At 37.5% G+C, this 26742-nt stretch overlaps 1 protein-coding gene across 32 annotated transcripts in view; it reads left to right on the top strand.

The window, feature by feature from the left end:
* The window catches only part of SLMAP (sarcolemma associated protein), an 87678-nt gene extending 61560 nt beyond the window's left edge, over window positions 1-26118 (top strand). For 12 of the 32 annotated variants that reach the window (XM_063348530.1, XM_063348523.1, XM_063348518.1 and 9 more), the window contains 10 exons: window positions 106-162; window positions 3474-3554; window positions 3820-3879; window positions 9468-9590; window positions 10377-10451; window positions 14381-14701; window positions 15974-16091; window positions 17654-17825; window positions 19337-19471; window positions 24126-26118. In XM_063348530.1, the coding sequence (XP_063204600.1) occupies window positions 106-162; window positions 3474-3554; window positions 3820-3879; window positions 9468-9590; window positions 10377-10451; window positions 14381-14701; window positions 15974-16091; window positions 17654-17825; window positions 19337-19471; window positions 24126-24215 (1232 nt within the window). In that variant the 3' untranslated portion in view covers window positions 24216-26118. Of the gene's footprint in view, window positions 1-105; window positions 163-1530; window positions 1671-3243; window positions 3338-3473; window positions 3555-3819; window positions 3880-9467; window positions 9591-10376; window positions 10452-14380; window positions 14702-15973; window positions 16092-17653; window positions 17826-19336; window positions 19472-22995; window positions 23086-24125 lie in introns of those variants that run through there. The other 20 variants (XM_063348534.1, XM_063348516.1, XM_063348526.1 and 17 more) reach the window with 7 other exon arrangements.
* Window positions 26119-26742: the final 624 nt, after the last annotated feature.

Raw genomic sequence — 26742 nt, 5'->3', positions numbered from 1 at the left:
ATTATCAGCTTTTAATTTGGTCATGGAATGTACTCTACGTAGATGTGTGCAGGGAAAAGCTTCCTTAATTTGAGCTTGGAAAGTAACACTTATTTTGTTTGGCAGACAAGATCATAGATGAAGGACATCTAACCAAAGTGGAAGAAACAAAGCTTTTGAAAGGTTAGACTTCTGGATTATTTAACTGTTTTTGAAGCATGTTTTTTATGTCACTTCAGTGCATGTTCTGTCTTAAACTGGCAGTTTGAGTTTTGTTGAATACTCGCTTACGGAAAAAAAAAGAATCAATAAAGGGGAGGTATACTGTTCGCTGAACTCTGCTCTGAATACTGTTGTAGGGTAAAAAGATTTAAAGGAAATGATTTTGGAAGACTGAGTGCATGAAATCCTAGTCTTCGTTTTTGACTGAGTTCTTACCTGAATGTGCATTTAAAAAAAAAAAATTAAAATATAATAACTTTTGTAAATAGATTTAAATCTTTAGTGCCTGCATAAACTTCAAACAGGTTTTTGTTTTTATTATAGGACTAAATAGAAATAATGTTTGGTCCAATTTAAAGTTTTAAATAAAAGTGTATTTTAATTTGACTTTTTTCTAACTTACACTCTCATAACTTTAAAGTAGCTATTAACCTCCTAAAAGTACCTTTTCCAAGTCAAATATAAATGTGCAGCTCTGACTTTTTTTTTCTTCTGTATAAAACAAGTGAAATACAAGGAGCTAATTAAAAAAGGTTTATCTTGTCAAGGAACAGTCATCCTTAACTTGCAGTGCCAAAATCAGGAATGCTACAAAGTGTGTAGATCAATATTTCCTGTCTGTCTAATAATTGAGATTGTTTGGACTTGTAGGCTGGCTCCGCTTTTGTAGCTTTTTATTAATGTCTAGACATACTAACTCATTTCTTTACCCTCTGTCCTTCTGCAGAGTGTTACTGTGTTGAATAAATGTTAGGTTGTTAAAAGTTCTGGTACTCTAAAGACATTCAAATTTATCTTCTCTTACCTTAATGTATGAAATTGCACCTTTAATTTGTTTCTGTAGGTGAGTAAGCTATAGACAACCTGCCATATTTGGGAAAAGAATGCATACAATAAATGTAACGTAACACTTGCATGCCAGTTATCTTGCAAAGCGCTGAGCTATTTTTAGTGTTTGTTAATACATTCTAACTCATCACTTAAGTATGATGTCAACACATTTTAATACACTTCATCATTTTGGCTATATTTATTCTGCTCAGTTTTATTATGGGAAATAGGGACGACTGCTGTGAAATAATATAGTACAGGAAAGAGTTTTGTGCTTACGACTCTGGCTCCAGAATAGGAAGCGGGTTTTTAAACCGTTTCCCTTTTTGACTTCTGCTGCTTCAGATGTAGAAACTGATGCATCTTTCCTCTGGTGCCAGCTCTCGTTCCCTGTTTCAGGGCTAGGAGGGTAGGAGGGAGGAAGAAGCTGATGTCCCCGAGGGTGGGTGGGAGGGGAGCGTGGGAGGGAGGTGCGGGGAGAGAGAATTAATTCAGCGGCTGGGACTTGGGCTGTTCCTCCTGTTTCGCTCAGAGCAAGAAAGCTGTTTCCATGTGTGACCAGATATGGTAAAGTTAGATGGATGCAGATATTGCTCAGCTTAGCACTTCTGGAGCGGGCACTAATGTAAACGACATGGGTGAGGCTTTTAGGATATACTTTTCTTAATACTTTAAGAAGAATGTATTACTTGGTTTAGTAATTATTATGGTTTTAATGGGAATCTTGTGAGCTTGATTCTATATGATACATGTAAAATGCTTTGTGTTGTAACATCTTTAGTTAAAAACCTTATTCCTAAAAATAGGAAAGTACCCTTTTTGTTTTAGCAAGAACCACCTCCAAACATCAAGTTTTTAGCTGCTCCAGTCATTATGAGCTTTGAAGTCTGCTGAAGTCATTTGAGATAAGTTTGGAATAGCTGCCAGGTCCGAACCCCTAGTGCGCTTTAAGCGTAGGGGTGTTTTCCCCTTCTCCCTCTCCGGTGATTTCGGTTACATTAAGATAAGAAAACTCTGGCTCTTGATCAGCTTCTTTGTTTGTACTTGCCTTCTTCTGTTTAATGTACAAGTGGATGTTATTCTGGCACAGAGAAATAGAAAACTTTTCATGTTAGCTGAAGAAAACATTTTTTTTCCTACTAAGCTATCTGTGTTTTGTCATCTTGCTAATTTCTCAGTGTAAGTGCATGGTGCACGTTTTGGGGGTGTTTAGTTCTGTTGTTCTCTTGTTATTTGAAAAAACAATGCACACAAGCTTTCTTGTTACTCCTTTGTTTTCTACGTGTTTTCGTATACTAACCCTATTGGTATTACTTGATTTATTGCTGTGCATCTTTTTTCCTGTGTCCTGGTACTTTTTTGTTGCATCTGCAGTATCTATACGTGAAGAAATTATTTGTGTTCACCGTGCTTTTCTGCATATATATTAGAAGTAAAGTCTGTATTCTAGGAATGTTGTGATGATGCCTTTTTATATTTATATCTCGCTACCTGGAACTTGAGACTCGGAGGAAACCTCTGTTAATCTGTGGGTGGGCAGTGCTGCTGTCAAACCAAGGCTCTGCGTCCTCAGCCAAGAAAGACGTCGTTATGTTTAACCTCACCTGCATCTTGGTGACATGGTTCCTCACTGAAAAACCCAACCCAAAAAAAATATAACGGCATCATAAAGTATTTAGACTCTGAGTCAAGGACACTTCTGTGTGGGAAAAAGATACACTCATATAATTAATTCCTTTCGCCTTTTGAAGATGTCTGGTCTCTATTAGAAGTTTAGAACTGGTTAAAAAACCCAAACCACAACTGTGTGGCTTCAGTGAGCTGCGTGTAATAATGTAGTGAGTTGTGTATGTACAGATATTTCATAAAGGTATTTTTTTGGCGGAATGGACGTAGACTGCCTTCTCGTAATGCAATTTGAACTGAAAATTCTTTCTAGAAATTAGTGTATTAATTTATATTGCTGTGATTTACTGTTTCATATCACACTCTTTTTTTTAACAGTACAGTATATACAGGACTTGTTGCTATTATTTTATTTGACCAAAATACTGAAGCACAGTTTTATTCTTAACAGCAGTTTCTTTCTGACTTGTTACAGTATCTGCATTGTTCTAGTTTTCTTTTCGTATTTGTTCCCTGATTGAATCAGCTTTTGCACAGAGTTCCAACTGGCAAGAATAGAGCTTTAACAAAAGTTCAAGCTGTGCCTGAGGCCGTTGCGTCCCCTATTGAGATGGCAGGCTTGATTAGTGATGCTGAATCCATTTTAGCCCAGATTTACAAAGAAATAAGCAACCGCCAGGTTTTTAAGTGTTTCTTCCACTATGTTGTTTTCTATTATTATCTGACATTTAGCAGTAGTTAAATAGAAGAAATTACGATTAAGAGATTGAACAAAGCATTTACTGATTGCAGTTGATTTTCCTTGTCTCTTACAGAGAATCAAGCAAGAGTCAAAGAATCTGATCTGTCTGACACTCTCAGTCCAAGCAAGGAAAAAAGCAGCGACGACACTACAGGTAAGCGTTTAACTGAGGTCTCTCTAACATCTAATTACTTTGAATTAAATCACAAATCGCGAGTGTTTTCTGAAATAGCTGAGAGGGTGTGTATTATGCGGAGCCAGATACAAGCTTAGAGCAGTACGTCTATTTTGCGACTTCATAATTAACTGTTGTAAAGGGAGAAGAACGTAAAAGCTTCTCTTCACTTAAAGAATGCATATACGAAAAGCGTCTACAGTCTGTCTGCCCGCTGAAAGGTGTGGGGTTTGGTTTTTTGCAGATGCCCAAATGGATGACCAAGATCTAAATGAACCTATTGCTAAAGTAGCTCTTCTAAAAGGTAAACAAATTTATTTTTTTAACGTTAGATGCATAATCTGTATATACATATATCTTTTTTGGCTACCTGTTTTTTATCAAATGCACCTTGAAGTAGAGTGCTGAAATTCAAATGTTTTAATCGTGGCAGAATGGCATTTAAATATCAATAACGATTCCTTTGGGTGATGTAGTATAAAAGCATACTTCTAAGTGCTAATATAGAAATAATTTGTGCTTAAAGCTAGTGTCTGCACTCACCAACACTATTCGAGGAATTTACACATTATAACTTTAGAGTTATAGCAGTCTCACATACACTTACGTTAGGGCTAATGGCTGCGGGGAGGGGGGATTCTTCCACCACTGACATGTTTTAAGCATTGCCAAATTATCACTGTCGGAAATACTTCTATTAGTTTGCACCTGATGGGTTAAAAAGAAAATCTAAAATCTTCTTTTGGTTAGCACACAAGATTTGAGGTTAGCACACAAGATTTGAATTTCCTGTTGTAACCGTATTTAGAATGATTGCTGAGCCTGAGCTTTGAGCTTCATACCTATGACGTTGTTTTTACTGCTCTTTGCACTGAAGGCATGTACTTAAAACTTGATTAGCAAGCTAATGTTGACATATTCATGAGCTGAAAAATTTAGTGGGATATCAATCAATTGCTAACATTTAGCGTACTGAAAGTTACTTTTAGGATTTAAGTACAACTAGACATTTGATAAGATCTGTAAAATGATGCCTACGTCGGGATCACAAGTAAGAAGAATGTCACAGTTCTTCATGGTTCAGAAAGACAAGAAACCACAGTGAAACCTAGAAGATGTGTAAAAGAGCTTTTTTTTTTCCTGTAGTTGTTTACACTTCTCTAAATTCGTGACAGAAGGACTTCCAAAAATTGCATATATATGTTTCCAAATAGTGAAACTAAAATTGATTTTGATGTTTTCCAGTGGATATCAGTTCAGCAAAGCAGTTTAAAAAGGAGTGTTTGAGATACTGAGCGTGTTCCATTTAGATTTTGCTCTGATGTCTGCAATTAATAACGAGTATATTCAGTGACTTCCTATGTTAGAAGGTAGAATCTGGTGGTGTTGTTTGTAGTGATTACGATAGTCTTATTTTTGGTAGTAAATTTGGGTTTAGCAGCAAGTTTTATTTGAAAACAAAAAATCCAGTTGAAAAGCACGATGGCCAAGGTACGGCTGCTGTGAGCACCCTGCTTCCTGGATGAGAACGCTCTCGTGTCGCGGCGAGGGCCTGGCGGAGTTTCTCTGTCCGGGGTGTATTAGGCTGGCAGGGAGGGTTAACTGAACTCTTAAAGGACTAAAATCAGGTTTTCTGTAGTGACGTGGAAGCAGTCTTCTGCCACTGTGGATGTTCTCATTGCTTCATCTGTCTTTACCCAGTTGAAGATTTAAACCATAACCATTACTGAACTTTTAAGTTAATAAGTAGAAAAATACCTGTTTGCGTAGACCACTTTGCTATTGAATTACATACTGTAATTAACTAAAATAGTTGGAATAACTCTTTTTCTTTTGAGGCTCTTTATGGGCCTCTATTTTGCTCTCATGAAGCCATTAAAGAATATCTGTGCAGTGAGTCATTTGCCTTCATAGCTCTTGTGAAGAGCCTGTAAACCCACAGTTTTGTTTGAGGTTTTGTCAGAGAGCTACTTCATATGCCTGACTTTGCCCTAAAAAGGATCTTATTTGCCACAGAACGACTTTCAAGTGGATTTGTTATGCAGTCATATAATTGAGGAAGAGTGAGAACATTTCTGATCTGGCAGCTGTTTGGAATGCGGAAATGGCCGCTGGAAAAGGCAGCGTTCCTTTTTGTTTGACTGTTGGAATTTAGAAAACAAATTAAGGGAACAAGAAAATGATGAGACATTTAATTGCCATAGTTTCCTCCAAGTGTATTTTCCATCAATAAACCTTGAGTGCATTCAGGATTTGCTTCAAGTTTCTACAAGTTGGAGTCTGGCGACGGGGAGGAGGAAAAGCTCTCACAGATTAGTAGAACTGCTTTTTTTTTTTTTTTTTCCCCCCCCCACAAGGTGAATGACTTTATTAGCCATTAATAACAGTTCCCTGGACGCTTCTGTTTAGACAGGCTGTTTGTGACTACTTATTGCAATGTTAAAACAGATAAATGTTAAACAGATGGAAAGAAGCAATAAATGTCATTGGAAGCTTAGTTACCTTGTTCTTATCAGCTTCCTTCTATTTTCATAGTAACTACAAGACTCATCTGTGGAATCTTAACAAAAAGTGTTTTCAGTTGAGGGTTTGCTGAATAGTGGTAGTTTACATAAGAAATTTAGAAAAATCAGCACTGGTCTGTTGATCGAGAAAGTTTGGAACAGTTGTTTTATGTTGCAGTAGCCCAATATTTTATTTTAAATGTATGATACAGTTTGTATAGATTTTATGAAGCTGAAGAAAACTCAGGATTTTAATTGTTTATCTGACTTCACCTGAGTATTCTGAAAATAATTAACTGAATAACCTGGGAAATCCCACAAAATTCGGAAGGTGAGCTGCTCTGAGGCTTGGAGAAATACCAGCCTGCTCGTGAGGTTGCTGCCGCAGGCCCGGCCCAGACAGGTAGGGGCTCACTTAGGACCACAGCCCGTGTGCGGTTCTGTAGCATCGCTGGTATCAAAACAAAAGCGTAAAGGCAAACATATAAGCAGAGCCTGCTTAATATCTTCATGTTTGTAAATATTAATTTAATCTGAGTTTTGCTTTTCTTTTGGTTTTATTGCAATTTTATTTTATAGATCCTAAAACTGCAAATTATTCCTTCACACACCATCATATTCTTTAATGATTTGGAAATGGTCATTTTTCCCCAAAACCAACCCACAGGTTAGACTTCTTTTCTTGGGCCAGATTGAAGGAGAAGAAATTTCTGTGTGCTTTGGGACTCATTTGTACAAATCATGCTAATTTCTTTAACAATTTTAAATCTACCAGTAAAGTTGATGTTAAGGAAAACCTCAGAGCGTGTGTGTGAAACAAAGTGGTGTTAATTAAGAACCTTTGTTGTAACATGGAAAACAATTTGATCACAGATGAAAATTTTCCATAAGGTAGAATAAATGAATGAGGGTTTTCAAAGTGTTGTATTTGACTTTTTTTTTGGGGGGGGGGGGGGCTTTGTTGTAATTAATGACAGAATTCTTTAGACTTCTCTGGGAACAGTTAGTCCAGTGCTGAGTGCTTCTGGAAATTGCTCAAATATTTTTTTAATTGCAAACTTTTTTACATTGGTTCTCAAACCAGGTTTTTGTGATGTGACTTTTCTTCCTGAGGGAACTAATTTTAAGCCTGATGATATCTAGTAGTTTTATTGTTTATGAAATAGAGCAATCCTACTCGCTAAGGAATTTTTTTCAAAACTCGAGTTAGCACAGAAATTGTGTTTGCTTTGAACTAAAAGGCATTAAAGAAATTTTAAGTTTGGGTAAGACTGAAAAGCTGTTATTTTCTCGTGCTGGTATTTCTTGGCTTTCTGTTGCATTGGAGTAGGAAAGGGTTTTTACCTTGATTGTGCCTTTGCTAAACTGAATATCTTGTCCCGTAAGTCGAGTTCCTCATCTCCTTTGAAGCAGTGTTATCTTTTATGATGTGTACTTTAATTAATTGGAAAATACTGTCCACCAGAAAGTTCATTTAGGGTGTCCATTGTTGGGCTTGGGACACTGCTTCTTTATCAGGCGTGATTTGAGCGTAATTTGTCAACTTCCTCGTCCATTTCTTCTGAACAGTCTCATTAAGGAGGGTTGAAAATCTAATTGCCCCAAGTCTTTATCCATGAGAAGCTAAGAACAAAACACGTTCAGTAAAGACAGACTTGAATTTAGAACTCTAGTAAACTATAAAAGAAAGTATTTGGATGAAATATGTAGTCCTCTTTGTTCTTTCTGCTCTCATAATTTTGTTCTGAAAAAATCTAGAAGCACATGTGTGCCCTCAGCTCCACTCGATCCCACCCATTCATTACTGTGAGCACAGGAAAAACAGCCTCTGTTCGGAGAGGGACACGGTATGAATACTTAAAGCATAATTTGATAAACAATTACTTTAATGAAGAAAACAGCAAAAAAAAATTTAAACTACTTTATTGGTGATGTCTACAGTCAAAAGTGAATGTCAAAAGTATAATGACAAACTAAACTACAGCTTGTATCTATTTTTTTTTCTTATTAGTGAAAGGTTCAGAAAACTGAACCAATTTATCTTTTGGGCTTCTTATTCAAAGTAGTGTGCCTTTATCTTAAATCCATGTGGCCTGTAGCCATAGGCGTTTATTAGCCAGTTAGCCGAGCAGCACATCTACGTTTTCATTCTCCCTCTCCCAGCATGTTCAGCTGGACTTTTCTCACTGATTCCCTCCTTTACCTTTCTCACCTAACTGGCTTTATATAAAGTGCTAGCCCTCTACCAATTAGTGCTGCTGGCGCCTGGTGGGAGATCTGTTTCCGCACAGACACTATTCAAGGAAAATTTAGTGAATGGGAGTTTCCTGGTGCGGTTCCTGGCATTGCAGATGCTGCAGGCTGGAGTATCAGGCAACAATCAGCCTTCCTCGTTGTCACTGCGTCTAGTTTCTAGTGTGTCCCCATTAGAGGACACTGCTGTTAGTTACAAATACTTGTTTTTCCTCTTTTAATTTCTCCAAAACTTGAGCTGTAAAAGTACTTAATTTGTCTGTGACCGCAAGTCTTCTCTTGTAAGCCCAATAGGTATTTAATATCATTTTAGTTGTGGAGGAGAGCATTATTATTATTATTTAGAGTTTAAATAACATGCAGGGATATCTGATCGTGTTAAAGATATACCTAATATTTTAAGACATATTGGCAAAAAAAAATTAAGGGCAAAATTTAGCTTAGCATTCACTAGGCCACCGAACGAAATAAGGAGGGTGGGCTTTTCTTCTTTTTGTTTTACAAGATTTCCCTAGATTTTTTCCTTTCCTTGTCGTTATGGTCTGCAGAGGGAGAGGAGGAAGCCGAGCCTGCACGGTAGCAAGCCCGTTGGCAGTAGCAAAGCATTTAATAGCAGCTCTGTGCGTAATCTCTTGCAGCTGCCTGGCATCACCCAGCCCGGGGGGAGGCTGGGGCTGTGGGGGTGCCGGCGCAGGACGGGGGGCTCGGGAGGCAGGGGACGAAGGGGACGCGTTGCTGATAAGCGTGAGCTGGGAGAGGGGGTTGGAGCAGCTGCCTTTTCAGAACACACACGTTGTAAACACAGTCAAGGGTCGTCTTACGCTTGTTGTTCCTTCATTTTTGTGAATCCAGGAATCCTTGCCAATCTATACAGTGTTTTTTAAAAACTCCCTAAATCTTGTTTGGTTTTGTTTCATGCTGCATGTTATGTATAATGAATGTTTTAAAGTTTGTATATGTTTTCCTCCTTTTTAGAAGTATATTAATATTTTTTGCTAATATTTACCTAATCCAATTTTGAGTTTACTTTAACTAACTTCAGATGATTTGAATAAAAAGTTGCCAGTCATCACATGGCAGTGCAAATTAAGCTGTTGTACAAATTTATGATTTAAAGAAAATGTTCTTTTATCAGATGAATTGCAGGGTGCACAATCAGAGACTGAGGCTAAGCAAGAAATTCAGCAGCTGCACAAGGAGCTGGTTGAAGCCCAAGAGCTAGCTAGGACAAGTAAACAAAAATGCTTTGAACTTCAAGGTGAGACCCAGATCAACTTGGTTGTGTAGGGTATCCATTAAAACTGTATTTGTCAGGTAGTCTTAAAAGGGGGTCCGGTTTTGCTGACTGTCTGTTAGATATATTTGTTTCATAGCATTCCCATCTCCTGCACAGAATGTCAGAAACGTTTTTGCTTTTTTTTCTAAACTTCATATACAGTCTGATTGAGCTCTGACTTTTATGTTCAAGATAAACCAAAAATCTTTTCGTAGTATTGAATACATACACGAACTCTGTATATTTCATCCTTGCAAAATATATTCATCTACAGATACTGATTAACCTGTATTTCAGTCAGATAATGCACATAATGTAATGTATTCAGTGGTAGTTCTTTAGATCACCCCATCAGATGTGTCGCTGTATCATTATCCTCAGAAAACCGTAGGTTGTTTTTGACAGGAAATAGTATAGTCCAGTTTAATTGCATATTGGTCACTGTTCCCTAAGGGCTACATTTACAGCTTTTTTTTTTTTTCTCTTCCCAAACCACTTTGCATTTAGCACACGTGGAGTTTTTGGATCAGGCAACAGATTATATTAATTTCAAATTAATCGTAATACTACCACAATAATGGAATGATGTCTTAATATTAACTTTTTATTAAACTACTTACACAGTTACTAGCTTTGATAACTTACTGAAACAATACAATTGTTTTAATCTTTTCAGTTTAAGGGGAAGTTGTAACTAAAATTAATTATGCAGCTGAAATACTTCTTACTAACAAAAATTTTGGGGTGCATTTTCACTTCCGTTTATAGCGCTATTGGAAGAAGAGAGAAAAGCATATCGAGTGCAAGTTGAAGAATCGAACAAGCAAATAAATGTTCTGCAAGGTAGGAAATTATTTTTTTTTACCCCACTCTTTTAGGGGAAAATATATGGCTTTGGCTGTTTCTGTGGTATCATAAGAGCTAATAAAGGAAAATTTTAATTGTGTTTATGTTTTAAATCTGATTTCTTTCACTGTATCTTTGAATTATATTGTGAGATGTTTCCTGTCAATTCCTCTGGTTCTAATCATAACTAAGAAAAAGCTGAAGACGTCTGTAGCAGATGTCTCTTCTGCTTTCTCTCTCTTCAGTCTTCCTCAGCTTTGAATGATCCAGGGATTCTTACTGTGACTATTTATCTTCAGAGCACTCAGAAGGTTTAGTCTATTTTTTGTGCTACTCGGTCTCTTCACTTCATTGGTAGAATCCTCTTAAATAATTTTATCACTCCAGGTCTGCATCCAACCTCAGGGCATGCAGTAAAATTTCTGCAATAGAGACACCATCTGTGCTATTTCGAAAAGAAAGTATGACGGATCATGCTTTTTTTCAGTCCAAAATAATGATAACAGGATGTAACTCGTGTCACGTATGCTGTGTCACATTAACTTGTCAGCCTGTGCACGTCAGTGAGCTCATTGGTCAAGAAGCTGTTTAGCCTTAAAATCAATCAGGGTTCCGTTATGACTCTTCCTTAGAGCAGGCGTTAGTTTGAACATCTACTCAGCCATTGGTTCTTATGAAACTTGTAGGAGCTTCGTACCTTGGTACCTTTGTCAGCGTGTCATTTGGTTTGGACTGAAAAATGGTTGGAAGGCAGAGGAGCAGACAGGTGGATGGTCTGACAATCCTCACTTTCTTAGGAATTCAAGACAGCTTTACCAAATTACTTTATGGACAGTAATTTTTTGTGGAGTGTGGTACTTGTCATATACCAGTTACACTGAGCAGCTTATATAATAGCACTGGTTTATATGAAAGCAAAGAATATTTACATCTTCTGCCATTGCTCCTGCAAAAAAGAGAGGCTTATGCAATACTCATCTTCAGAACAAGAAGAGCAATTTAATTTTGAATCTTGTCCTGCTAATAATGAAAATTCTGCAAGTAAAGAATTGCTGTAGAAAAAGTTAGAAATGAAGATTTGATAGTTACTTCTATGCAGAAAAAATAATTCTCTTTTTTTTTGAGAGGGGAAAAAAAGATTTCAAGTAGAAGCTTGACAGAGCCAAATGTAACTTCAAGATTACTCTTGAAGATTACTCTTTGTCTCCTGAACCCTTCAGGAGCGAGGTCTTGCTTACGCTTCCTCCTCCTCTTTCTCCGTGGTAGTTGAGGATCTTCTGCTGTTCGCTGTATGCTTGCTGCTTCCCAAACTTTTAGGGTGTGACACATCTCACAACTTGAGAAAAGTTATCAAGATGTCAGGATTCTCTCTTGGCAGCCTCTACAAACTGTAGTGGAGAAAAAAAATCCTGGCGGCTTCATGCAGTAACATTTCTTAAAGGATTTTCATGGAATCAATGTTTTACACCAGCCAGTGCTACATGGCTTTGTATCTTTGTCATAGGGAAGAGAAGGTGCCACAAAAACAACTGAGATCCTGTCTTTACATGTGTTCTTTAGATGAACAGATAGGTAAAGCAAGGAAATTCAAGTAACTTGTCATTACTTACTTAAAAAAAGACACGTTCAGTTTAGATGAGGTAATGGCTTACTTAAGTAAGAGGTGTAATGGAAGTTTTCTTTCTAATTGCCCTGAATTCTGAAGCACTGGAATACTTCAGAAACCTTCCAATATTCTTGGTAGTAATTTTTCTTCGTAAGTTATTTCTACAATTCCACCAAACTTCAGAAGCGCTTGTTACGTGTTTTGGATTTTCAGTTATACCATGCTTGTTTTCACACCTGAACATTTAAAGGGAGAGTTGTTCGGCAACAATACAGACGGCAGGAAAAAAACACATTTCGTTGAAATACTGCCATTACTGAGAAGCAGGAATTTAGGTTGGCTTGATAAAGAAAATAATATCAAGAAGATATAGTTTGAAAAAACTTACTCCTTTGCTCATTAATGGGCACTTGCTGTGTTAGCAAGTCGTAATTCTCAGTGGTTTAGAAACGTGTGGCTTCCTAGCATATTGGTTTGGTAGGTTCGAGGCTTCTAACGTAAGGATATGTGGAAGGGCAATTGTTAATGTTTAATGTGGTGTTTTACTGTCAGCTTGTTCTCATCTACTACTTTGTTTGCTGTTCTCTTAGTGTAAGCCTCTAGAAACTATTTCCAAACAACTGAGGTGGCAGTAAGCCTCCTGTTGCTCACATCTATTTAAAAATCCATCATGCTGTGACTGTCTTTGTTATGGAAGAGAAGCCATTTCATCTTACACAGAATTGCTGTGAAATCTAACTTACTGTTGTCTGTAACAGCTCTTATCTATTACAGTGTAGAGTAACTATCATGCTTTTTCCCCATACTGTCTTTTTCCTCCAGAGTGTGGAATTAGGTAACTTGTAAGTTCTGTAGTTTATCTAATGAGCTGAATGTCCTGCTGGAGCCTGTTTGGAGAAGGTGTGGGGGGGGAAAGTTGCATTTTTCTTCACTGTGCATCAGCTAACAAGAAGTTTCTAGTTGGTACCTGCATATGAATTCTACCGATATTACGGTATCTGCAGCTACTGAAAAGCATCAAATGCAGTTGTCATGAAAGTGCAAGTCTCTCTTGAGTAGTTTTTATGCTATGTCAGTTTATGGCGTGACTCGCTCACATTCTCCCTGTCATCTTCTATAATAGATTGAGGGAACAAAAATAAATACAAGACATCTATGAGGGTTACTCAACCTTGGTTGTCTTCCATGTGCTTTACACCGTCCTTTTTTTGCCCTGTGCTTCTGAAACATGTAACTTTAAACGTGTAATTCTGACCATCTGCAGTATCTTATATTAGGTTTTCAAGTGATGTTGAGAACTTAACACTTTTCTTCTCAGAGCTATTCTTCATTAACTTAGTAATTGTGTTTTTCCATGTTAAAAATCAATGAAATGCATGTGAACTTTGGTATGTGTTCTTCAAAAAGCCAAACAAAAGCACTGAGCAAATTAAGCACTTTGGTTCCATCACTCAGGGCTTTAACTATAATTTTGTTCTTTCTTTCATGCTTCCCTTTCCTCTGTACTGTACTTTTTTTTTCCAACTGTTTGCACTGGATTCTATTCACATGTGTGTTTATGAAAAATAGTTGTGCTCAGAGAAGAGACGTGTTTAGTAATGAAACAGTTTTGAATGGGAATAATTTAGGTTTGCTTCGTACAGCAATCTGAAATAACCTTGTGTGTGTGTGTGACTGCTGCACGTTTACAGTAAACTGTAAATGCTAAAGGATGACTTATAGTTCAAGATATTCGGTGCAGCTGTCCCTTTCAATTCAAAATTAATCATGCACTTTGAAAAAGGCCTTATGCAAAGAAGTAATTTTTATTTCCTTTACTACATGTTGAGACTGGAGTAGAAATTAGACTCTGTGCCTCAAATATTTATAGACATCAGAAGTTAACTGCTGACGAGGCAAACATTTCCAGTGTCGCTTTGCCAACTGTTTGGCTTGTCACAGAAGCTTTCTTGCTTTTCCTCTTGTCTCCGATCCCCGCAGTGTCCTTTTCCTATAATACGTGTTTTGCTTACAGTGAAGTTGGATCTAAATCTTGGTTTCGGATTTTGGAGAGTTGCTATAGTATCCAACGCGAAACACAACCCTGTCTAAGAAAGCTTCGTCCAACTGTAATTCTATTTCCTTTGACTCTCTGTAATACACAACCTCACATACGTGTCTCTTTAAGGGTACAGCATTTGATAAGATTAATACCTTTTCCAATTGCATTAGGATTCTTTAGTCCATTTAAACATCAACAAGTTGAAAAAGGGAGTTACGCGTTTTAGATTTCCTGTAAATACAGTTTTTAAAAATATTAACATTAATGTATGCTTTCCAGCTCAGTTGCGAAGATTGCAAGAAGATATTGAGAATCTTCGTGAGGAAAAGGAGAGTGAAATCTCAAGCACTCGCAATGAACTAGTCAGTGCTCAAAATGAGATTCTGTCACTTCAACAAGTTGCGGAAAAAGCAGCATCAGATCGAGATACAGATATTTCTGCGTTGCAAAATGAGCTGCAAACAGTGCGAGCGGAACTCGAACGGTGGCGGAAAGATGCCTCAGATTACGAAAAAGAAATTGTCAGTCTGCAAGCCAGCTTTCAGCTCAGATGTCAGCAGTGTGAGGATCAGCAGAAGGAAGAGGCTACTCGCTTAAAAGGTGCTTGTTTAAAAGGATGTTGCAGACCAGTGCTAACAGTAGCATCCTTCGCAGTCTGATGAATGTCAGTTATTCAAATCACCGTTTGTTTGTCTCTCTGTAGACCTTTACTGTGTCTATATATGTACATGTGTATTTATATACATATATCAAGGCTTGTAGTGTTAGAAAAGCTGATTCGTATACTTCCTTAAATAGTAGCTTGTCAATTGTGCCTAAATTAGCTTAGGTACTCTTTGATATTAAAAGTAGACCAACTACAATTCCACTTAGAAAAGATGGAGAACTTCTACTGTTTGGGGGATTGATACTGACGCAGATTTCCAAAAGGATTTGTGTACCTTCTGTAGAACTTAAGCCCATAAATGCGTAGCTTCACTTGAGACACATAACTGTATTTTGTGGCTTGATAAAATTGTTGATTATCTCATTTTTAACATAAAAATGTTAATAAACGTAAAGCTTTATTCTGGACGCATAATGTGGAGATGTACAAATGCGTTGTGCTGAGCCAGCATAGGGCTGCTCCTGGGCTCATTCCTTTGTGTTTCACTTCACCTGGAATGCACCCACCTCTCAGGAGGGCTGCTTGAGAGCTGCTGCTCCAGGCCCATCGCTTCAGCCCTTGGAGAATCTGCTAATAGAGTTCAAGAGCTCGTACTGAAACTTTGACCATGTCACAGAGAAACTGGCATATGTAAAATATGCTTTAATTCTGAATCAGTTAATCTGAAGTTGCCAGAAAAGCCTTTTTCTAGTTGAGACACCAGTCTCTGTCATTGTGTTGCTAAGACCTGTGTAACATTGATTTTTATCTATTTTACCAGGGACTGATTTATTTCAAAGGTATTGTTTTCACCCTTAGTTATTGCTTTAAACATTCTGTTCCTTGTAGCAGAGGCATGGTAACTAGTGATTCTAGTTGTGTGCTATTTTCAAGTCTGGGAGATTTTCTTCAAATACGCTTTCCTGTCACTGTTTCTGAAATACTAGAGTAGACCCGTAAACAGACTGTTTTCTACTCCTCTGTGCCTTAGAAAAAGCTTGCATAAAAAAAAGCACTAGCTTGTTTAATGGCTCACAAACCTCATAACAGTAGAAGATACGATAATGTCTTATAGGTGCTTGTGAGAAAATTCATGTGACTTGATTATAATCAAATATATTTGAGATTTACGACTATACCAGCTTTTCCTCCATTTATTAGCTAGTGATACTTGAAGCAGTCATGAAATAATTTTACTCAATTCAATTAAATTTTATTCATTGCAGGTGAACTTGAAAAGTTGAAGGCAGAGTGGAGTGCTCTGGAAGCCGAATGTGTTACACTAAGGAAGGAAAATACTTCGCTTACGTCTGAACTTCAGCGACAAGAGAAGGAGCTTTCTAGGTAAGGGCACAGTGGGTTTGTCTAGGAATGCATCACAGTAGCTGAAGAGGGGTTTTCTGTTGTTTTTTTTATTCCCCAAAATGGTACTAAATGTCTAATGGTGTTTTAATGTATTGAAATTTTATTTATATCATAGTATTTGCGCAGAGCACACTTTCATGCCAAATTGTTACATTAAGGTATTTTTTTCTATTTTGCAAATGCTTCTGTATTGCTTATCAGTCATGTTATATCATCATAAGGTAACTTGACTTACTTTGCTGCTTTTACTAAGAACTTTTGAAGTGTGCATTGTGAAAGTGTTTAGACTTAACAGTTATCCTTCTATTTAAAAAGATGATAAATGACAGGGATTTCCTAACCTAAAATTTTCTCAGCATTCAGGGTTGGAAAATGATTCTCAGATAGGCTGGTGTCTCATGGAAGCGTGTCACATTATAAATAGTAATGATGGACAGTATTATATGTCATGTTTTGCTTAACAGAAAAATACAAATTATTTTATCGCAAGCACCATAATATCTTTTGGGAGGGACTTTAGGGTGCAGGAGTGTTTGTCTTTTACTGTATTTCTTTTGCTTTTTGAAGATGACATTCTAAAGGCTATCTAAATATTCTGCCTGGAAGCAACTTCCCTTCTTATTCCTCCTTCTACCATTATTGTGTTGTTGTTTGGTTTCAGGTATTAGAATTTAATTAACAAAGTAAATATGGGACAGCAGTTTTATTCGAGATGTGAATTTTACCATCGTGCCTAGATACCTGGGTTTTGGTTTTTTTTTTCTTCTGGCTTCCTCACTGTTGTAAGATCTGATTGGAAAAAGTGGAAATTTCCTGCAGTAAAACATTTCTAGAAGTAATGTGTTATTTTACAGGAATCAAACCTTTCTTTTTTGTTCCATCATGCCCTGATTTCCACTTGTATTTTTTCATACGTAAGTTCACATGAGCAAATACAGGATTTGCATAATGGGGTTATGCAAGATCTCTCCCTCATTTTTGCTTCTGCCTTGCACAGGCGCGAATCAACACTACTTGGTTATTACACTGAAGTTCTTAATGGCTTAATTTAGAGCTTTCTGGGACTGTTACACAATTCTACTAAACACTTGAAGAATATACTAGCTATTAGCTTATACAACTGGAGTAAGCAAAGAAGCATGTGTGTAAATAAGTAAAATACTTCTAACAATCTTGGACAGACTTCTCACTACAAATTTGTTTCAAAATACTTTGGAGTATATAATAAATACTGAGCAAATAATAACAAATAAAATAAAAATTATTAATTATAAATTATTTAAATTATATCTTATAATTAATTATACACACTAAGCTGTGCATATATATTTAAAAGCAAAACTACGGCCGGCCTTTTGTGTCCGTGCTCTGTATAGGGAGACAATGGTGATCTGCACTTCTACGATTGCTCTAAGCTGTTACTTCCGTATTAAATGAAAATAACGTGTGAAGCTTTGGAGGATGAAAAGTGCTTTAAAAAAAAATCTCTTGTTTCTTTAAATTTAAAACACATGAGGAATCAATTGGATTCTGTTTTTCAGCTCTCAGAAGCAGAGTTTAGCGCTGACCAGCGATATAAGTGTTCTCGAAATGTCTCGAAAGGAACTTGAAACTCAGATGGGATCTTTGAGAGAAAAACATCAGCGGGATGCAGCTAGTCTAAAAAGCCAACTCAGTGAAGCTGAGAGTCAAGCAAAAGATGTTCAGAAAGAGGTAACGGAAAACTTTATTTCTGTTTTGAGAGAATATGATGCCCAATGACTTTGACTTTTAAGCTAAAAGAAAAGGAAAAATGTAAGAGTTCTAGAAATTAAAGTTTTTCATGCTTTTATTATGAGTACTTTTATGGTAGCTAGTAATAGATAAGCTGGGCATTAAATCAAAAAAGGAAGATTTCAGACAAAATTATTTGTGTGTGTTTTGGGAACTTCCTAAAGTTTACTTCCATGCATTACCTTAGTGAATTTAATTTTAAGCTGTTCAGGTAGGTAAATCCTTATTCAGAGTCTTCCTGAACATCGTGGTATAGAGTTTCATTAACTTTTATGAAGCAAAATTAATTCTTTTTAGTCAGCATGATCTTCCTAGTTAGCTTTAAACTCTTATTTGACAACGGAACTACACATTCTTTACAAAGGTCTTCATTAATCTTACTGGATCTCTAGGCTGCTGAAGATAATTAGTAAGTACAGAAGGAACAGGGAGCATTTTGAGCACATATTTCATCTGTCTGGGCTCTGAAGATGATGTCTGGAAGAAAGCTGTAGCCTCCAACAATTACTTGCTTTCTCTTATGAGCATTTTGACTAAAGTTTTCCCCCGTCACTGCTGTTAGTTTCTTTTGCAGTCCTTTGCCTTGCTCTGGCATTAATTCGTCCATGCCACGTTCCTTACCATTTTCAGAATTTGAAAAACCCACTCGTGTTAGTCTGTGGCTTTGTAATCGAATGCACTCGTAAAGATGCCTGATCCCTTAATTTGTGGTAAAGGCCAGTACTGAAAGTCATGGGTTCTGTCCTTGTTAATCCCTGTCATGAGCACTACTAGAGAGCTTGTGATCTGTAGGAAAACGGAATGTGAGTTTGAAAAAGGAGAAACTGCCTGTGCTGTAGGAATATGGGACACATTCACACAATATTGTTTGCACTTGACCCCCACTGACGATTATGGCATGATAGCAATAAGGCGTAGTAATTTTTTAATGCCTTTCTTACCCTTACATTTGAGTTTGCTGTGTGGGAAGAGGGTTTGATTTAATTCATACATAATGTTGATTTTTGCACTTATTTGATTGGTGTAGGTATTTAAACTATAGCCTGGGTGTAAGATCACTATTTAAACATAAAGGACTCCGTGTTCCCCTGTTTCTTGTTTTGTCTTCATAGTTTTTACTATGTAAAAAACTACATAGTTTTTATCCTTTCCTATAAGGTAATATGTAGTTGTTTGGTAGGAGAGATGAATTAAGGCCTAACTCTTTCTTCATGTTTCCTTGGTTTTAGTAATCCTAGCCCTTCAAAATCAGGGACAAAAATCTTAATTTAGAAAAAAAAGAAAGTCTAAACTAAGATTTTTCTACCCTGCTTTTATGGAAAGAGGGAGCACTGATGCAAGGCGAGTTACTGTGGGCAGATGAGAGGAAAGGAAGCCATGTGCTAAGCAAACGTAAGCACGTGTTGGGTGTCCAGACTGTTTTCTGCAGACTGTTTTCTCTTTGTCTTTAGTATGAAAGAACACAGACTCTGCTCTCGGAGCTGAAGGCGAAGTATGAGGTGGCTGAACAAGAAAATCAGTCACTCACAGAAGAACTCAAACAATGTAAAGAAAACCTGAAGCTGCTACAAGAAAAAGGAAACAACGTAAGTCTGTACAAAATATTTGGGGAACTCAAGTTATGACACTGGCAATTCTGTTGATTGAGGGAATATGTAAGTGTCAAATAGAAAAGGACAGACTTTAAAAAACAAAAAGGAAAAAAAAGGGCTGTGTACCATATCATATGCAAAATTCCCTTCTGGTGCTACCTGTGCAAATTTGCAGGTCGTTGCACGGTTACAATTACGTGTGCAAGTTAAATTCCCAGCTGTGTGACAGTTTTAACTATAGTCTTAGATATCTGCTCTCTTGAAAACTTCCGTTTTAAATACTAGTGAACCAGAGCTAAGCAAAACTTTTTAATTTCAGAGAACGATACATGGGTAAAAGCTGAGAAACCCGGATCCAAATAAATTAAGCAACCTTTTTCAAGATGCTTTTATTCTGTTAGTGTTTATTACAATGGATGTTCCCTCCTTACTCTTGCTCATGCTTCTTAATGGTGGTTATCCCTGATCAGCTCATGCTTTAAACAGTGCAGTTGAACTGTCCTTTCTATTCACTAATGAAAATATTCTTTTCTTTTCAAAATTAATTTGAGAGTTGTATCATTAGAATTGAGTTTACAGCTAAGGACAACTTTTTTTTTTATATTGAGACTTCTGAAATCCTCCAGATGTTAAGGGTGTGTCAGACACGTTATAAGGTGGTCATGGCCTTACTTTGAGATTCCTTGCTACGCTGGGATGGCTGGTTTATTGTCTTCCTGGAATGCCTCTATGATCAGTGTAGGGTGAAAAACTCCAGTAGCGGACAGTACAAACCAGGAGGATAATGGATGCTCTGTAATAGCCTTTTAGAAAACTGCTTCTCTGACTATGGAGAAAGTTTTACAGATACCATCCTCAAAAATAATCTGGCTGCTAGATGCCCAAAGCTTGTGTGAACACTCTTGCCGTAGCCCATTACCGAATGTAAACCTCTAACATAGTAGAGCTGTCGAAGATGTAAAGAATTCAAAGCCCTTCTCGCTTTTTTCAACCATATTTTCAGGAATATGATGCTGTAATTCTCGTGGAACCTGCTCCCTGCTTAGAATTCTTCTGGGATGCTCAGATAATATTGAGTTACTAAAGTAGTCAGAAATCAAAACCAAACAAACCAAAACCCTCCAATTCTAGTAGAAGATATCACACTGAATAAATAGTTGTGAATGTGAGATTTTCTGCTCTGTTAAAAACATTAACCTCAGGATTAAATGATCCGTGGAAAAAGGGGGATAGTAGAGGGAAGAAATACTGTGAAGGGAGTTAGAGCATCTGATAAAAGTGGAAAAGCTTGTAAGGTAAGGGAACCTTTAGGAAGAATTTGAGGTGAGTATTTATATAAAATCAGGAACCACAGCAGTTGCCAAAATCTGCTTCCAGAGGAGGATTTAGTTATGACAGTTGAAGCCTGGAGGTCAGGGTATGGTGAAGAGCATCCAACTATATAAGGACCTGCAGGACAAACTTGCTGTGCAAGCAAGCATTACTCACAGTGAGTAATGTAAAACACGCCTGTCTTGTGGGTTATTTGAAGCATCATGGATACTGGGCTGAGTTCCAAGGTCAAATTTTCAAGTGCTGTTGTCCCCTTATGCTTGAATCGTTATCTGCTACTTCATTTCCGAGGACAGTGTCCCACAGACAGTGACTTCCCGCTGTGGGATTTGTTCCCTTTTGCAGCCCATCAGTATCTGAGTTTGCATATCTTCATGTGCTGATACAAGATGCACTTTTTTGATGAAGCACCTAGTTAAATGCTCCTCAACAATAAGGAGATAAGTTCGTGAAGGGGAAGACTTAATCGTTTGGAGGCAATTTCATTTAATGTGGTGGATATTTATCATCTGTTTCATTTAGCAAGATACCACAGCCATAAATGCGTATGCCTTTAAAAGTTAAAAAAAAAATTTAAGAAATAATAAAAAAATCCATAGAATTGCTCAGTGAACTATCAAATGATAGAAAAGACAAGGCTACTGTACTCCATTTGGGATATCATTTACATACTAAGTTTTTATACTTAAGTTTTACTTTAAAAAAAAAAAAGTGGTGTGTTCTGAAACGCTTAGCAGTGTGTGGCGTACTACTTGTGCTTGCATGCTTATAGTCACTGATTATTTCCTGATGCGCTTTATATGACAGATTTGTGTATGTGACTGGTTTGAGAACATTAGCTGCTCTGGTTGACTTAAACTTCTGGCACTTTTTTGAACACTGCTGTGATTATTTCTACCAACATGCTTTCTGTGGGAAGGTGGCACGCTGATTTGTGGCACCAACGACACAAAAATAATCCTGCATGAAAATGACCGTAATAGTTACATATAATTTGTCTATTAAATATTTGCCTTGATTAAAACAAATTTGAATTGAATGGCAGAGACTAGAATACCTCTTAAGATTCCTGTTTTGAACCATATTGGAGGTTCTATGATTGACTTGTACAAATTCATAACAGGATGAGATTTTATTTATGAATCACAACATTTTAGAAAGTCTTCGAGCACGAATTTATTTATTTATTTATTTGACTGAACAAAATCAAGGTGGCTTCAGCACAAGAAAAGTTTTTAAGGAAATATTTAGCATGGTTTGAACTTAACCTCTGTGTGTCTGTGTGTGTGCACGAATATATAGGCTAGGATACAGAGAAAGCAGGCGTCTTCCAAGGACAGCTTAAAAAGGAATTAGGTCCTTTTTTGCTTTTAATTTATCATATTAAGCATAGAGGCTGCCCATCTAGAATGTGGAGTAGTTTACAGGTAATTGAATGTAGGTGGTTCTAACGAGGCCATAAGCTCAATGAACCCTGCAATCCTGCCAGCTGGTAGTTTGGCCCAGCTGCGGCATTTGATCGATTTTCAGGATTGCATTTGGTGCCGAGGCTGATGACCTGCCAGAGACGCTGATCTTTGTGGTGTCTCTAATAGGAACGTACTTCCCTGCGTTCAAGTAACTCCGTGTTGATTGTACAGTCATGTTACAATCTCACGGAAATGTCTGAACTGCGGGGTTTGCCTGTGGACATAGTTGTAATTGATTCACTGATGGAGGAAAAAGATTGATTTTCCTGGAGGCTGGTGATGGAAAATGGGAAAGGCTAACTTGCAAGGAATGAAGAAGTAGCTGAAAAATTCAATATCTGGTGTGAGTCTTTCTGCCTTAAGGAATCCAGATGGGATTTCCTGTCACTTAAAAAAGCTAAAACCGACTATGAGTAAGATACAGGCAAATCAGTTTAAGATTTGTATTGTTTCCAAGTGCTAAATTCCAAGTTGTTGCAAGAGGTTTCTTAGAACATTTTCTGCTTACTTCCCTTTAATTTTAAACATCCCTGTTCATTTGAGTAGAACGGTGTACTAACTTGTATACCAGATTAGATCATGCTGTATTGTGTTAGATGTCTTTAATACATTTCAATTAAAACAAAACTCACTGACTTATTTCCCCCCTCTCTAAATCATCTTTACCTGATTGATTTATAGCACAAAGTGATTTTTAATATCCCTTCCCTTCTTTAGCCTTCCATATTACAACCCGTCCCAGCCGTATTCATCGGCCTAATCCTGGCTTTCCTGTATTGGTGTTACGGCCCATTGTGGTAGCGAAAGGTACAAGCACTACTGTTCAGTCAATGTATGTTTGTCCCTCTCACCTGTTTGTGCCATTTCTGTATAAAATAGTGCATGGTGAAATGCTCACAGGTATTTTTTTTTTTTTTACCTGAAGCAAACCCTTCATTTAATATGCCATTCTGTTGATACTGATGAGCTGAGCAATCAACTAATCATTTAACATCTGTGTGATTTCTTTAATTCTAACAATGAATTTCGTTCTAACCGGTTCTGAATGTGCCTCTTCTAACTTGGTCTCAGTTTGTCTTTAGCAAATGGGCTACCTTTTGCACAATGCTGCGATGCTAGGGCCTGTAAGAGAACTTAATTGCTTAATTAACTGTGGAAAATGAAGAGTTTGCCTCTAAATAACAATAAAAATCGACAAGCTTTGGTTCCTGTTTATGGACTAAGAAATTCCTCTCTGGCTCTAAACACTTTAATTTTTCTCACTGTTGCTATGAAGAAGATGGAAAAAGAGACAAGATGAGAAATAGGTGGTTGGTTTGTATCCTGAACTCTCAGCTTGCATTTTCTCTAACGTCTCTCACTGTCCTCCTCTTAAAATGCTATTCTTGTCATTAAATGTTGTGACAATCCGTTTGAAATTATGTTAGGATCTGCTACAAGCTAACTTCATAGACCTGTATTTAAAGTTTCAAAAGCTAAAGATGCCAGTACTGCATAAACCTGTGTCTTGCGATTACTTGGCACAAGCGATGTTTTAAACATCTTAAGCCCTCACGTGTTTAATAGCAGATTCCTTTGAGGTGCGTGCAGTAATGAAGCTGGAAATACGGGACTGCCCAAAGTTCTCCTGACGATCCGCAGTCACGAAGAGTCGTGGAGTTGCCTTTGCTAGAGAAACACGGTTTACTGTGATGCTCTAAGTCAGGGCTAGCCTGCGGCAGGGCTCGTGGGTAACGGTCTAGGGATGCCTACCAACAGGTACTCAGGACTTGCAGGAACCACGGGGTAAACTGGTTAGTATGAATTAGAACAAATATGATATTGATTTTTTTTTTCTCTCCACACAGAGACAATGGCCTTGGATGCCTGTGATGGCAGCTTTGGTTGCTGTAACAGCCGTCGTGCTGTACCCAGGCCTAACCAGAGCTTCTCCATGAGAACTGTTGTTGAATCCATACACCGTCCTCCCTTTAGAAGCTGGCAACATTCATATACTGAGGGAAAACAGATTAATTCTCTTCCTTTTTACCTCTTAATACAGCACAGCTCTGCGCGAGAACAGCAGTAGGGTCATTTGCTTTAAACTGTATAAAATGTATCTGTCTATAAAGAGGGAATAAAATTGTGATTCATCATACTGTGAGCAATATTTTTGCTTACAATTTCATGCAAGTTTTAAATTAGTACGTTGGGATTCTGAATACTATAATGGTGGCCTAAAGTAGGCTTCTTGGTACCAAATTATTTATAATGGCTAGGGTTGTGGACGCTTACTTTAGAATCTGATTGCCAGATTTAAAAGGAAAAACACATTTCTGATTTGGACACCCAAGCCAAGTAACCTTGCAGATACTTGGAAAACAGATGCAGTGTGCTCAGTGCCTTTCAGTACGATTTTGCTTTGTTTAGTTTTGTTGGTTTTTTTTTTTTTTTTTTGAAAAAAAACCAACTAGTATACCATTTTACTTGCTGTTAGTCACTGAGCTGTTGGGAACAAGACTTAAGAAAACTTCTCTTACCACGCCTTTTGAAGGAAGCGTATTTTTCTTTGATAAGGATTGCTTTATTAATGATTTTTGGAAATAAACACAATTCATGTCCAGCCTTAAAGAGACAGAGATATTGATGGTGAAGACCAGCCTAGAGTATTTCGTGTGCGCGTGTGCGAGTGTAAGCATGTGTGTGTTCTTGAGTGAACTGAGGTATTTCTGGGAGCAAGTACTTGGTCATTTGATGGACATAGTGCAGTGATTCAACTTACGTTAACTTTAGTTTGAATGTAATTTATTGAATTTCATATATTTAAAGAGATGCGTTCTTTAAAAGTATGAATACTTTCTCACATACCACATGTATCAATTTATTTTTTCAGTCATTTGATACTTTTTGACTTGAGCTGGAGAAGCTCTTTAGATAAGCATTTGTTGGCGTAACTTTGTTAAGAGAACTGCTACAGTAAGTCTGTGATTAGCTGAAAAAAAAAATAAATCTAAGATACATAAAATACTACAAAACTGAAATCATATACCTGATATGATGTATTGTCGGGTCAAGGTGATTTCAATTTGGTAGTAAAATTTTGTGCATCCTCATCACATGGCTGTAAGTATGATGCAGTGGTCCCCATTACAAAGTTTATTTTCCTTATCTAAGTACTATAACTATTGCTATTTGCTGACTTTTGGTGGGAATCACTGTAGTTAGTGCTGAATTAAATGTAGACTGTAGTTGTCTTGTTCAGCTCAACAGTTCTGTCAAAAAAAGTTTATTAAAGACTTAAATAATATGCTAAAGAATGGTAAAGTAAAATGGCTCTGCTAAAGCAAACTTCAAAATAGGGAGGTAATCTCAGCAATTGAATTGGCTTTAAAAAATGTTATGGCAATCGACAGATAGTTTAAATATTTAAATAGAAATTTAGCATATAATTTACTTTGTGAGGTTTTAAGGGTTATTGTCCTTTAATTAAAGGTTCTATCTTAAGTTACGTGGGATTTGCTAATGGGAGGATTATTAGTTGGAAAAAATAGTCCACAAGTGACTTGTAGAAAATAAATATTGTCATTTAGTTCATTCATTTCATCCTTTTCAGTTGCAGGAAGCCATCCAACCACAGAACACTCGTATGCCAGTGGTACTTAGTACCTCTTGTATATAGGTTATTGCAAATATTGTTCTGAAATGCTTAACTTCAGAATTACATTTTTTAAAGTAAATAATTGTTTTAAATCTATTTTGTAAAGATATAAAAATACAATAGAATTTCTGGAGTACAGATTAAACTATTTGCACTAACACACGTGATGTGCATGATTTAATAAAATAACTTTACTCTCCCTATGCATGAGTTGAATGTCATTTAAAAACAAAAGATTCATGTTAAGTTTCTTTTGTGCTAGATATTGCCACAGTTACTAGGCACAATGTCTGCAGCATGTCCAGTAATAGCAAAAGATTTTGTTTTTTACCTCGTGTTTCACCTTTGCACTGGTTTAAGGTTTTGTCTAGCTGATCTCTCTCCTGGCTGTGGTTTTCAGAAAGCAAAGGGGGGAGGAGAGCGTGATGAAAGGCTTGGGAGCATTATTGCCATGTCGGGGGGAGCGGGAAAGAAGCGTTCACAGCTGAGAGCGGCTTGTTGCTGTGGCGGGGCAGTGGCGCTGGAGGAGCAGTGGGCACAGGGAGCGGGGCAGCAGTGGAAAACCCTTCCTGGGGACGGGAGCCTGATGCTGCCTCCTCTCTTCCTTGGCATCTTCAGCTCCCGATTTGTCCCTCCTATACAGCTACTGTTTCTTTTCCAGTAGATTCTGTTCCCTCCTCCCTCCCAGTAGCATGTAGTCGTGGTGTGAGGAGGTGGAGTGGGGCTTGGTGGAGCAGTGCTCCCTCCTGGCTGGCGGTGGGGAAGGTGCTGAGCTCCCTGGGACCAGCGCTGGGGCGGGCTGCGCTGCCAGTTGGTGCCCCGTACCG

This window comes from Chroicocephalus ridibundus, chromosome 10 (assembly GCF_963924245.1).
Source record: "Chroicocephalus ridibundus chromosome 10, bChrRid1.1, whole genome shotgun sequence".
NCBI classification, from domain to species: Eukaryota; Metazoa; Chordata; class Aves; order Charadriiformes; family Laridae; genus Chroicocephalus; species Chroicocephalus ridibundus.
The sequence above is the reverse complement of the archived record's forward strand: the minus strand, read 5'-3'. Positions and strand labels throughout refer to the sequence as shown.